The sequence below is a fragment of the Mus musculus genome, chromosome X (genome assembly GCF_000001635.26).
Source record: "Mus musculus strain C57BL/6J chromosome X, GRCm38.p6 C57BL/6J".
NCBI classification, from domain to species: Eukaryota; Metazoa; Chordata; class Mammalia; order Rodentia; family Muridae; genus Mus; species Mus musculus.
Window position 1 is genome coordinate 67,908,746 of NC_000086.7, and position 13,081 is coordinate 67,921,826.

The window sequence follows — 13,081 nt, forward strand, 5'->3', positions numbered from 1 at the left end:
TTTAGGTGATATGGGACTGTTTAGATGGTCAACTTGAACCTGATTCAACTTTGGTACCTGGTATCTGTCCAATAATTTGTCCATTTCATCCAGGTTTTCCAGTTTTGTTGAGTATAGCCTTTTGTAGAAGGATCTGATGGTGTTTTGGATTTCTTCAGGATCTGTTGTTATGTCTCCCTTTTCATTTCTGATTTTGTTAATTAGGATTTTGTCCCTGTGCCCTTTAGTGAGTATAGCTAAGTGTTTATCTATTTTGTTGATTTTCTCAAAGAACCAACTCCTCGTTTGGTTAATTCTTTGAATAGTTCTTCTAGTTTCCACTTGGTTGATTTTGCCCCTGAGTTTGATTATTTCCTGCCGTCTACTCCTCTTGGGTGAATTTGCTTCCTTTTTTTCTAGAGCTTTTAGATGTGTTGTCAAGCTGCTAGTATGTGCTCTCTCCCGTTTCTTCATGGAGGCACTCAGAGCTATGAGTTTTCCTCTTAGAAATGCTTTCATTGTGTCCCATAGGTTTGGGTACATTGTGGCTTCATTTTCATTAAACTCTAAAAAGTCTTTAATTTCTTTCTTTATTCCTTCCTTGACCAAGGTATCATTGAGAAGAGTGTTGTTCAGTTTCCACGTGAATTTTGGCTTTCCATTATTTATGTTGTTATTGAAGATCAGTCTTAGGCCATGGTGGTATGATAGGATACATGGGACAATTTCAATATTTTTGTATCTGTCGAGGCCTGTTTTGTGACCAATTATATGGTCAATTTTGGAGAAGGTCCCGTGAGGTGCTGAGAAGAAGGTATATCCTTTTGTTTTAGGGTAAAATGTTCTGTAGGTATCTGTCAGGTCCATTTGTTTCATAACTTCTGTTAGTTTCACTGTGTCCCTGTTTAGTTTCTGTTTCCACGATCTGTCCACTAATGAAAGTGTTGTGTTGAGGTCTCCCACTATTATTGTGTGAGGTGCAACGTGTGCTTTGAGCTTTACTAAAGTGTCTTTAATGAATGTGGCTGCCCTTGCATTTGGAGCGTAGATATTCAAAATTGAGAGTTCTTCTTCTAGGGTTTTACCTTTGATGAGTATGAAGTGTCCCTCCTTGTCTTTTTTGATAACTTTGGGTTGGAAGTCGATTTTATCCGATATTAAAATGGCTACTCCAGCTTGTTTCTTCAGACCATTTGCTTGGAAATTTGTTTTCCAGCCTTTCACTCTGAGGAAGTGTCTGTCTTTTTCTCTGAGATGGGTTTCCTGTAAGCAGCAGAATGTTGGGTCCTGTTTGTGTAGCCAGTCTGTTAGTCTATGTCTTTTTATTGGGGAGTTGAGACCATTGATATTAAGAGATATTAAGGAAAAGTAATTGTTGCTTCCTGTTATTTTTGTTGTTAAAGTTGGCATTCTGTTCTTGTGGCTGTCTTCTTTTAGTTTTGTTGAGGGATTATCTTCTTGTTTTTTCCTAGGGCGTGGTTCCCGTCCTTTTATTGGTTTTTTTCTGTTATTATCCTTTGAAGGGCTATATTGGTGGAGAGATAATGGGTGAATTTAGTTTTGTCGTGGAATACTTTGGTTTCTCCATGTATGGTAATTGAGAGTTTGCTGGGTATAGTAGTCTGGGCTGGAATTTGTGTTCTCTTAGTGTCTGTATAACATCTGTCCAGGCTCTTCTGGCTTTCATAGTCTCTGGTGAAAAATCTGGTGTAATTCTGATAGGCTTGCCTTTATATGTTACTTGACCTTTTTCCCTTACTGCTTTTAGTATTCTATCTTTATTTAGTGCATTTGAAGTTCTGATTATTATGTGTCGGGAGGAATTTCTTTTCTGGTCTAGTCTATTTGGAGTTCTGTAGGCTTCTTGTATGTTCATGGGCATCTCTTTCTTTAGATTTGGGAAGTTTTCTTCAATAATTTTGTTGAAGATGTTTACTGGTTCTTTGAGTTGAAAATCTTCATTCTCATCAACTCCTATTATCCGTAGGTTTGGTCTTCTCATTGTGTCCTGGATTTCCTGGATGTTTTGAGTTAGGATTTTTTTGCATTTTCCATTTTCTTTGATTGTTGTGCCGATGTTCTCTATGGAATCTTCTGCACCTGAGATTCTCTCTTCCATCTCTTGTATTTTGTTGCTGATGCTGGCATCTATGTTTCCAGATTTCTTTCCTAGGGTTTCTATCTCCAGCGTTGCCTCTCTTTGGGTTTTCTTTATTGTGTCTACTTCCCTTTTTAGTTCAAGTATGGTTTTGTTCATTTCTATCACCTGTTTGGATGTGTTTTCCTGTTTTTCTATAAGGACTTCTACCTGTTTGGTTGTGTTTTCCTGTTTTTCTTTAAGGACTTGTAACTCTTTAGCGGTGTTCTCCTGTATTTCTTTAAGTGAGTTATTAAATTCCTTCTTTATGTCCTCTACCATCATCATGAGAAATGCTTTTAAATCCAGGTCTACCTTTTCAGGTGTGTTAGGATGCCCTGGACTGGGCGAAGTGGGAGTGCTGGGTTCTGATGATGGTGAGTGGTCTTGGTTCCTGTTAGTAGGATTCTTACGTTTACCTTTCGCCATCTTGCAATCTCTGGAGTTAGTTGTTATATTTGTCTTTGTTTAGAGATTGTTCCTCTGTTGATTTTGTTACCCTCTATCAGCAGACGTGGGAGACTAGCTCTCTCCTCTGATTTTCAGTGGTCATAGCAGTCTCTGCAGGCAAGCTCTCCTCTTTCAGGGAAGGTGCACAGTTATCTGGTGTTTGGACCTCCTCCTGGCTGAAGATGAAGGCTCAAAACAGGATCTTTCCCAGAAGCTGTGTTGCTTTGGCCAGGAAGGTGGCCGGTTGTCTGGAGTCGAAGATGGCGCTGCCTCAGAAGCTCTGTGGCTCTCTCCTTCCCAGAAACGGCTGGCCTCTGTATTCCACACTGTCACCCGTGCAGCCTGCCCTCCGCAGAGTCCCGGAGCCAAGGAGGCTCCCACCGGGGCCTGAGGCACAAACCTCTCGGGCAGGGCGGACCCCTGTGCACTCACCAGGATGGTGGCCAGTTGTCTCTTTCAGCATTTTCTATTTTATTTTTTTGTTGTGCTGATGTTCTCTATGGAATCTTCTGCACCTGAGATTCTCTCTTTCATCTTTTGTATTCTGTTGCTGATGCTCACATCTATGGTTCCACATTTCTTTCCTAGGGTTTCAATCTCCAGTGTTGCCTCACTTTGGGTTTTCTTTATTGTGTCTACTTCCCTTTTTAGGTCTTGGATTGTTTTATTCAATTCCATCACCTGTTTGGTCGTGTTTTCCTGCAATTCTTTAATGGATTTTTGTGCTTCCTCTTTAAGGTCTTCTACCTGTTTAGCAGTGTTCTTCTGTATTTCTTTAAGTGAGTTATTAAAGTCCTTATTGATGTCCTCTACCATCATCATGAGATATGCTTTTAAATCTGGGAGTATCTTTTCAGGTGTGTTGCGGTGCCCAGGACTGGGAGGGGTGGGAGTGCTGTGTTCTGATGATAGTGAGTGGTCTTGGTTTCTGTTAGTAAGATTCTTACATTTGCCTTTTGCCATCTGGTAATCTCTGGAGTTAGTTGTTATAGCTGTCTCTGGTTAGTGTTTGTTCCTCAGGTGATTATGTTAGCCTCTATCAGCAGACCTGGGAGACTAGCTCTCTTCTGAGTTTCAGTGGTCAGGGTACTCTCTTCAGACAAGATCTTTTCTTGTAGGGAAGGTGCCCAGATATCTGGTGTTCCAACCTGCCTCTTGGCAGAAGTTGTGTTCCACTCACCAGAGGTCCTTAGATCTCATGGAGAATCCTGTGTGGACCTTGGGGGTTTCAGCAGACTCAGCGCCCAAGGTGCATAGGTGCTGCTGCCAATGGGAAGGGCATGAATTTCTTGATATATATAACCTAATAAGATTAAATCAGGAGGAAATAAGCTTAACTGTTTGTTTAATACACACTAATAACCTCTAGTGAAATTGAAGGATTAGTTAAAAATCTCCCAACCAAAGAATACCCAAGGTCAGATGGATTCAGTGTGCAAATCCACCAGACTTGCAAGAAGAAATAACACCAATAATCCTCGAATTATTCCACAAATAGAAACTGGAGGAATATTTTCTTAGTATTTTTTACAAAGGCACCATTACTATTATATAAAGACCAAACAAAAACCCTAAAATATAAGAAAATTACAGAATAATATCCCTTTAGAACATTGATGCAAAATTTCTCAATAAAATATTTGAAATCAAAGTAAAAACACAAAAAAGTTATCCATTATTAATCAAGTTAGCTTCATCCTAGAGATGCAGGGATGGTGCTACATACATAAACCAATAAGTATAATGCATCACATAAACAGAGTGAAAAACAAAAACACATTATCATTATATACACAATATGCCTGTGTCAAAAGCCAATTACCATTCATGACAAATGTTGTAGAGACTAGAGATAAAAAAATATATACCTTATCATAACATAGGCAATTTATAGAAAACCCACAGTCACCACAATCCTAAGTCAATAAAAACTCAAAACATTTTTACCAAAATTAGAAATACAAAAGGATTCCCACTCTTTCTATATCTATTGAATATAGTATCTGAAGACTTAGCTATAGCAATAACACAAGTAAAGGAAATAGAAATGAAGTAATTCACATTATTTTTATTTACAGATGATATATTTTTATGCATAAAGTCTTAGCTGGGAGTGGTAGTGCATGCCTTTAATCCCAGCACTCGGGAGACAGAAGCAGGTGGATTTCTAAGTTCGAGGCCAGCCTGATCTACAGAGTGAGTTCTAGGACAGCCAGTGCTATACAGAGAAACCCTGTCTCAAAAAACAAAACAAAACAAAACAAAACAAAACAAAACAAAACAAATCTAAAAAGTATCTCAAAGACTCCACTAAAACACATTTGCTGCAGATAAACACTTCAGCAGTGGTAGTACATGCCTTTAATCCCAGCACTTCTGAGGCAGGCAAATCTGAGACCAGCCTGGTCTACACAGTGAATTTCAGGATAGCCAGGGCTACACAGAGAATCTTTGTCTCAAAAAAGCACGCAAATACAAAAATATGTTCCTTTATTTATTTTAAATTTAATTTTATTTAGGGACAGTATCTTACTCTCTAGCCCAAGCTAGGTCACCTTGCTCTCCTCCTGCCAATGTCTTCTAAGGGATGGCATTATGTTTGTCACCATGCCTGGCTTACTAGCACTTTAATTATAAGCGACACACTGAGTAGAATACAATACATCCTTGGAATCACGTGCTTCCCATGAAGAGGTAGGTGTGGATCTTCCCCTGCTTCATGGCTTTTCATGTAATCATGAGGGCTTGGAAGATCGCCGAGCAGGTGAAGCAGTTGATGATATACAAGAGTGAGGAGGAGTGGACTTCAGATCTCCAGAGCCCATGTAGATAGTGAAGATGGGTACGTGTGGAGGCCTGTTGGTAACTCTGGAATTTGAAGACAGAAAAGGGATCTCTGGAGCAAGCTGCTATCTAGACTAGCCTTCTCAGGAGTTGCTTAGTCCTCTCCCATATAATGATGTTGTGCTGGAAATTAAGATTTTTGAACCCATGACTGAGAAACCAGGCCTAAGAGGTGCAGAATACAGAGAGATAGTCATCATCTGTGGGATAAACAAGTTATTGGAGGGTTTCTAAAAGCAAGTGGGTCCCAAAGTCTCTCCACAGAGGAGGAAGAAAATATAGATCCAGAGACTTAGTTTCTGGAAGGAATAACACACTCACCTGTGCAAACCTGACAAAGAAAATGTGCACATTGTCGAAAAGAGCAATATTTAAAACCATGAAACAAGGGCACAGGAACACATCCTGAATGTTGAGTCCACCATGACATAGGTCTCAGTGAAGCAGCTTCTTCACACACACACACACACACACACACACACACACACACACACACACACACACTGCCGCATCCACTCCAGTAGTGACTCACATGACAGGCCTAGAAACCTGGATGCAGTCTTGAGGCGAATAGTTCACAGAAACTTAGTCTCCTGAAACCATGGCATCCTGTACAACAAATGCTCCAAAAGTATCCTTGCTTTAATGTCGTTGCTTTAGCCAGTGAACTAATCTGTGTGCTTTCCCTCAATAGTGTTTTATTATAAGAGCCTCAAAGGATTGATTTTGACATATAGCTAAGTTAGAATAGCCTTCACCAGTGTTCTAATGACTTAGGAAGAGGAAAGGTTGTGGTTTAAGAAGAAACTAGAGTAAATACTTAGAACTATAGATTTCTAAGTTATACCCATATACAGGATTTTACAATGGCCTAGGGGGAAGGTGGACTATACAATAGACAAGAATTGGAATTATGGCAAGGGCATGAAGCCCTTGCCCCTGGCTTCTAAATTTAAGCTGACCACGGGGGGAGGGGAGGCTTCTTTTGATCCTGATTGGTTCTTGTTAGCTTTTAGTATGCATTCTTCTGTTTTGTTGCAGAAGTAATTTTGCATGTGATAACTTCAATGTACCAAGGATGGCCTTAATGTATCACTTAATTTCTTTGTTTCCTGTAATAAATAAAACTGATGCTCACTTTGATAAATTACATTCAGATACCACACTCCTTGTGTCCCTGTCTGTTTGTCATCCTTCTCGCTGACTCCCTGCCCACCTATAACTGGAACCCTGATTTCTCCCGTGGATTGAGGGGGCCAATTGAGGCTGGTCCACAGCAACACACACACACACACACACACACACACACACACACACACACACACTCACCATGATAGTTAAGCAATCTTGAATAATTTTTTAAATACTGCCAGAATTATGGTCATTCCAGTTTTCAAGTTGTATTACAAAGATACAGTAATTAAAAACACCATGGCAATGGCAGAAAAATGGACATACTGATCAAAATCATAATAATGAAAGCTGAACAATGCTCTACTCAATGATAACTTGGTCAAGGAAGAAATAAAAAAATTGATGACTTTTTAGAACTTAACGAAAAGGAAGACACAAAATACCCAAACTTATGGAACACAATAAAAGCAGAGCTAAAAGGAACCAGTCATTAAAACTCTCCCAACCAGAAAAAAAGCTCAGCACCAGATGGGTTTAGTGTAGAATTTGATCACATCTTCAAAGAGGACCTAATAACAATACTCTTCAAACTATTCTAGAAAATAGAAACAGAAGGAACCCAATTAATTCTATGAAGCCACAATTACACTGAATATTCTCCCTTGGAGATGGAGCAGTTTTCATGATTTCCTTTCATAGACTATTTCATGTGAGATTTTTTTTCTACTTCCATCATATTTTCTGTTCCAATGGGTTTTAAAAACTGGTTGCATATTACTTTTAGCTTCAGAAGATATAATATATATTTAAGAGGCATTTAACTATTGTAAATTTTGATGACTTAACGAAATCTCAATAGAGTTGTATAATTTAAAATAAATTTTATAAGTTTAACAAAAAATAAAAAATAAATCGGAACACATGATCCTTTACAATAGTCACAAATAATATAAAATACCTTGGTGTGACTCTAACTAAGCAAGGGTAAGATCTGTATGATAAGAACTTCAAACCTCTGAAGAAATAAATGGAAGATGGTTTCAGAAGATGGAAAGATCTCCCATGCTCATGGATTGTCAGGATTAATATAGTAAAATTGGCCATCTTGCCGAAAACAGCCTACATATTCAATGCAAACCCCATCAAAATTCATACTCAATTCATTATAGAGCTAGAAAAAGCAATTATTAAATTCTTTTGGAATAACAAAAACCCAGGACAGCAAAAGGCTAGTCTTAACAATAAAAAGACTTCTAGAGGAATCACCATCCCTGACCTCAAGCTGTACTACAGAGCAATCATGATAAAAAACTGCATGACATGTGTACAAAAACAGGCAGGAAGATCAATAGAATAGAATTGAAGACCCAGAAATGAATCCACATACCTATGGTCACTTAATCTTTGACAAAGAATCTAAAACCATCCAGTGGAATAAAGACAGCAGTTTCAACAAATGGTGCTGGTTCAATTGGAAGGCAGTATGTAGAATAATGTAAATCAACTCATTCTTATCTCTTTCTACAAAGCTCAAGTCCAAGTGGATCAAGGACCTTCACATAAAACCAGAGACACTAAAAGTAATAGAGGAGAAAGTGGGAAAGAACCTTGAATACATTGGCACAGGGGAAAATTTCCTGAACAGAATACCAATGGCTTATGCTCTGAGATCAAGAATCAACAAATGGGACCCCATAAAACTGCAAAACTTCTGTAAGGCAAAGGACACTGTCCATAGGACAAAATGGCAACCAACAGATTGGGAAAAGATCTTTATCAATCCTACATCCAATAAAGAGCTAATATCCAATATATACGAAGAACTCAAGAAGTTAGACTCCAGAGAATCAAATAACTCTATTAAAATGTGGTACAGAGCTAATCAAAGATATCTAAACTGAGAAATATAAAATGATAGAGAAGTACCTAAAACAATGTTCAACATCCTTAGTCATCAGGGAAATGCAAATCAAAACAACCCTGAGATTCCACCTCACAGCAGTCAAAATGGCTAAGATCAGAAACTCAGGTGACAGCAGATGCTGGCGAGGATGTGGAGAAAGAGGAGCACTCTTCCATTGTTGATGGGACTGCAAGCTGGTACAACCACTCTGGAAATCAGCCTGGTGGTTCCTCAGAAAATTGAACATAGTATTACCTGAAGACCCAGCTATACCACTCCTGGGCATGTATCCAAAAGATGCTCCAACATATAACAAGGACACATGCTCCACTATCGTTATAGCAGCCTTATTTATAATAGTCACAAACTGAAAATAACCCAAATATCCTTCAACAGATGAATTGATACAGAAAATGTGGTGCATTTATACAATGGAATATCAGCTAATAAAAACAATAAGTTCATGAAATTCTTAGGCAAATGGTTGGAACTAGAAAATACAATCCTGAGTAAGGTAACCCTATCACAAAATAACACACTTGCTATGCACCCACTGATAAGTGGATTTTATCCCAAATGCCTAGACCACCCGAGATATTCACAGACCACATGAAGCTTAAGAAGGAAGATCAAGTTGTGTGTGCTTCAGTTCTTCTTAGCAAGGGGAATAAACTACTCACAGGGGCAAATATGGAGACAAAGTGTAGAGCAGAGACTGAAGGAAAGCCCATCCAGAGACTGCCCCACCTGGGAATCCATCCCATATACTGTCACCAAACGAAGAAACTAATGTGGATGTCAAGTAGTTCAAGCTGACAGGAGCCTGATATAGCTGTCTCCTGAGAGACTTTGCCAGAGCCTGACAAGTGCAGAGGCAGATGCTTGCAGTTAACCATTGGACTGAGCATGGGGTCCCCAATGGAGGAGCTAGAGAAAGGACTGACAGAACTGAAGGGGTTTGCAACCCCATAGGAGGAACAACAAAATCAATGAATCAGACCCCCCAGAGCTCCCAGGGACTAAAACACCAGCCAAAGAATACACGTGGAGGGACCCATGGCTCCAGCTGCATATGTAGCAGAAGTTGGCCTTGTAGGACATTAATGTGAGGCCCCTGGTCCTGTAAAGGCTTGATGCCCCATTTTAGGAGAATGCCAGTGTGGGGAGGCTGAAGTGGGTTGGTGGGTGGTTGGGAGAGCACCAGCATAGATGAAGGAGGAGGGATAATGGGATAGAGGGCTCTGTAAGGGAAACTGGGAAAGGGAATAACATTTGAAATGTAAATAAACAATCCTATAAAAGAAAAATAGGAATTCTACAAAATCATTATTAGGAATTATGAAATTACCAATTTGTCTGCACAGTACATCTTCTTGTTGATCTGTGGACAATTTATCCAATTTATCCAATTATTCCTGGGTTGATGCCCAGGAATAATTAGGATATGCGATAGTGACAGGAAAAGGCATATTAGCAGCAAGAAGCAATCCTGGAATGAAGTTTCTTAAGACCTTGCCTCACAGAACTCACCCATTGCTGGTCATGCAAAACAATGAACCATCTCCCAAAAATTCACTTGTATTCTCTTAGACTTTCTTAAATGGCTTCTGAAAGGCACACAGATTGCAAAATATCAAGACTACTATATGTAAAGCAAGGAAAAGACAAGAAACAGTAGACTAACAGTTATTATAATACTCGAGAGTCCTGGTTATTACTTTGGAATTTGTTTCATGGAGTTCAAGGAGAGGTTTGGTAGCTAGTGATTATGACATGGGTGGTTCTCTATTTTGACAGACAGACTTGGATTATGTAATTTTTTGCCTACTTCCTATGTATTTTCTCTTCCTATGTATTTAAAATGCATCTGATTTTAACTGTTTCCACATGCAAGTATTCATAGAAATAAGATTATAGACTGGGAATTCTTCCTAAGATTTCACTCAGAGGATTGTTCAAAATGAAGTGGTGTGTTCTGCTTCACACCATTAGAGGTTTCTGAGTAACAAAAACATCACTAGATATTTTTTTTGCTTGTTTTGTTTTGTTTTCAATGTATGTTCTTAGTACTTACAGGTAAGGGTCTTAGGCTGGCAAGTGTATTATGAAAAGGGGTGTGTTTACAGTATATTGCTCAAATCAAGAAGTATTCTAGTTTGCTAGGTTTCACTCTGTGTTTGCCTGCTTCATCTTCCAATCACCACTATTTTATTTGTGGTAGTATTGATAGCTTCCTATAAGTGATAACTTTGTTCCTTCTAAAGACTTTTCCTTGATTAGGTCATGGGAAATTGTAACAAAGGCCCAAGGAGACTGTCATTCAATAAGCTAGTGTTTTCTCTTTACAGGAAGGGTACAACCACCACAAAACATGCTTCCAACATGTGACAATCTACAACCTGAACCAAAGCCCTGCCTACTCCCATGCAAAGCACATAGGTAGCAATATCAGCCCTTTATTCTTTTCTGTAGAACAAAGAGCAAAAAGTATCTTGATGTTCTGTTCATATTCTCCAATGTCTATGCATGCATTTGCTTTTCTGACTCCCAACCATGAAGGAACCATGGTCCTCCCTCCTCCCTTCCTCATTCCCCAATCCCCATTCTCCCTTCTGTCCTCACAGTTCTACCACCAGAGAATAATTGCAAATCACAGGGATGCAAATATTTTCCATTATAATGGATTTATTTTCACAATTATCACTGGCAATCATTGAAGTATTCAATGTGTTATTCAAATTAGGCCTTTCGAAACAACATGATGTCTAGTCATAGCTGGCTGATGTCTGTATAATACAAGCAATGAAGGTAATTGTCCCAGCTATGCATCCTTGCATCTGTGCTTGCCTCCTGTGCATAATCTCCTGCTACTTGTTCGTGTAGTTGCAGAATGGTCATCCCTCCATGCAGGGGTGTGTGTTGATAGAAGGGGACCGGTATCTCCCCATTCTCCTGCTTTTCTGGAGAGCAGAATGTGGTTCTCTCTTCATCTACCTTCTTGTTTGGAAAGCAAAATTTGATCCTCTCCTCTTTCACTTGATTGCCATGATCAAATAGTGTGTTCCTCTCCTCTTGATTATTTTGGTCTAAGTGTGTGATCACATCCTCTTGCCCTTGTTGGTCATAAATGAATAGTGTGATCTTATGTTCTTTTGCATGCCTGTCTTGATAGTAGTGCCTGATCGTCTTTTCTTTCTCTTGTTTGCCTTGATAAAATTGTGTGTTCCTCTCTACTTCCTTATTTTGGTCAAAATGTGTGATCCTCTCTTCTTGCTCTTGCTGGTCCTGACTGAGTAGTTTGATCTTATCTTCCTTTGCATACTTGTCTTGATAGTAGTGTCTGATCATCTTTTTTTTCACACGCTTGTTTCGATAAAGTTTTGTGTTCCTCTTAACGTGCTTTTTTTGTTCAAAGTGTGTGATTCTCTCTTCTTGTCCTTGCTGGTCATGACTGAGTAGTTTGATCTTATCTTCCTTTTCACGTCTGTCTTGATAGTAGTGTCTGCTTATCTCTTCTTTAACTTGTTTGTCTGGATCAAACTGTGTGATCACCAACTTTTTGAGATGTTTGTCTTGACCACATGGTGTATTTCTGTTCTTGTGCATCCGGTTTTTATGGTGGTTACATTTTGTCTTCACTCCATCAGGTAAGTGAGAGTATTGATCCAATAGTATATTTATCTCACTCTGTAGCTGAGCATACTGACCCCACAGCATCTTCAGCTTGTCCTGCAGCATTTTGTTTCGTTCATGTCGCGTTTTACGCTTCTTTTTCTGCCGCTTGTTTTTTCCAGGGTGTGGTGTTCCTCCACCTTCTTCTGTAGGTTTACATAGAGGGGTGGTATGTTTTTCCCAGAACTTTCCCTTTGGTCTCTTTTTCTGACTTTTTTTAACCCTTTTTAGGACCTGTACATTCTGGAAGGACAAGACAGTGTATCATTGGTTACTAGAAATGAGTCAGGAAGCAAGGCTTTCTAGGGTGTGGGTTGAACAGGGAGTTTAAGCTAGGTAGGTTTTCCTGGGGAAGTGGCATTGAAGGAGAAAAGAGGGACCTTACTTAGGTTGGATTAACTTACCTGTTCACTACTTATGCAAATGTATTCAGTGTAGTTCTTGCCAGAACCCCTAGATACAGGCTTTAGGAAAATCTTGTTCTTTGTCAGGTTAGTATGTGAAGTCCATGAGTCTGTATCTTCAGCACTCTCTTCCAACTTGTCCATTGTGAAGCCTCACAAGGGTCTGGCCCAGAGGGCCAAGTAGCTGTCTTATATACCCTTTTTGAACAATGGATGCCACACCCATAAACTATGTCAGCTACATCTGTCATAGCCAATCATGGCAACCTTAGGCTCTGACATCACAATGTATGCCCTCTGAGCCCTTGGTGAATGGTGGGTAACTCCAGGGTGTCTGGTAACTCTAGGTCAGGCTGAAACGACACAAAGTACAACCCCTTTACACCTCTGAATTAAGGAGATGTTGGGAGGGAAAAAAGGGTCAGTTTGAACATAAAAGCTTCTTTTCAACATCCCAAAGAGTACTTCCATGCCTCCCTCCTCTATACACTTATGTTCAGTCTGTGAGAAGTACATGTGGCAGAGGGGTTGCTCTTCAAAGCTCTTCCTCAAGCTCCC

General features: G+C 39.5%; 1 protein-coding gene across 1 annotated transcript; it reads right to left on the minus strand.

Annotated features, from left to right (window-relative positions):
- Positions 1-11,118: 11,118 nt before the first annotated feature.
- 4933436I01Rik (RIKEN cDNA 4933436I01 gene) lies at positions 11,119-12,705 on the minus strand. Its single transcript, NM_025763.1, has 2 exons — positions 12,524-12,705; positions 11,119-12,362 (listed from the first exon to the last, which is right to left on the minus strand). Exons 1-2 carry the CDS (start codon positions 12,665-12,667, stop codon positions 11,217-11,219), a joined length of 1,290 nt encoding a protein of 429 aa, NP_080039.1. The 5' UTR covers positions 12,668-12,705; the 3' UTR covers positions 11,119-11,216.
- Between the last annotated feature and the right edge of the window lie 376 nt (positions 12,706-13,081).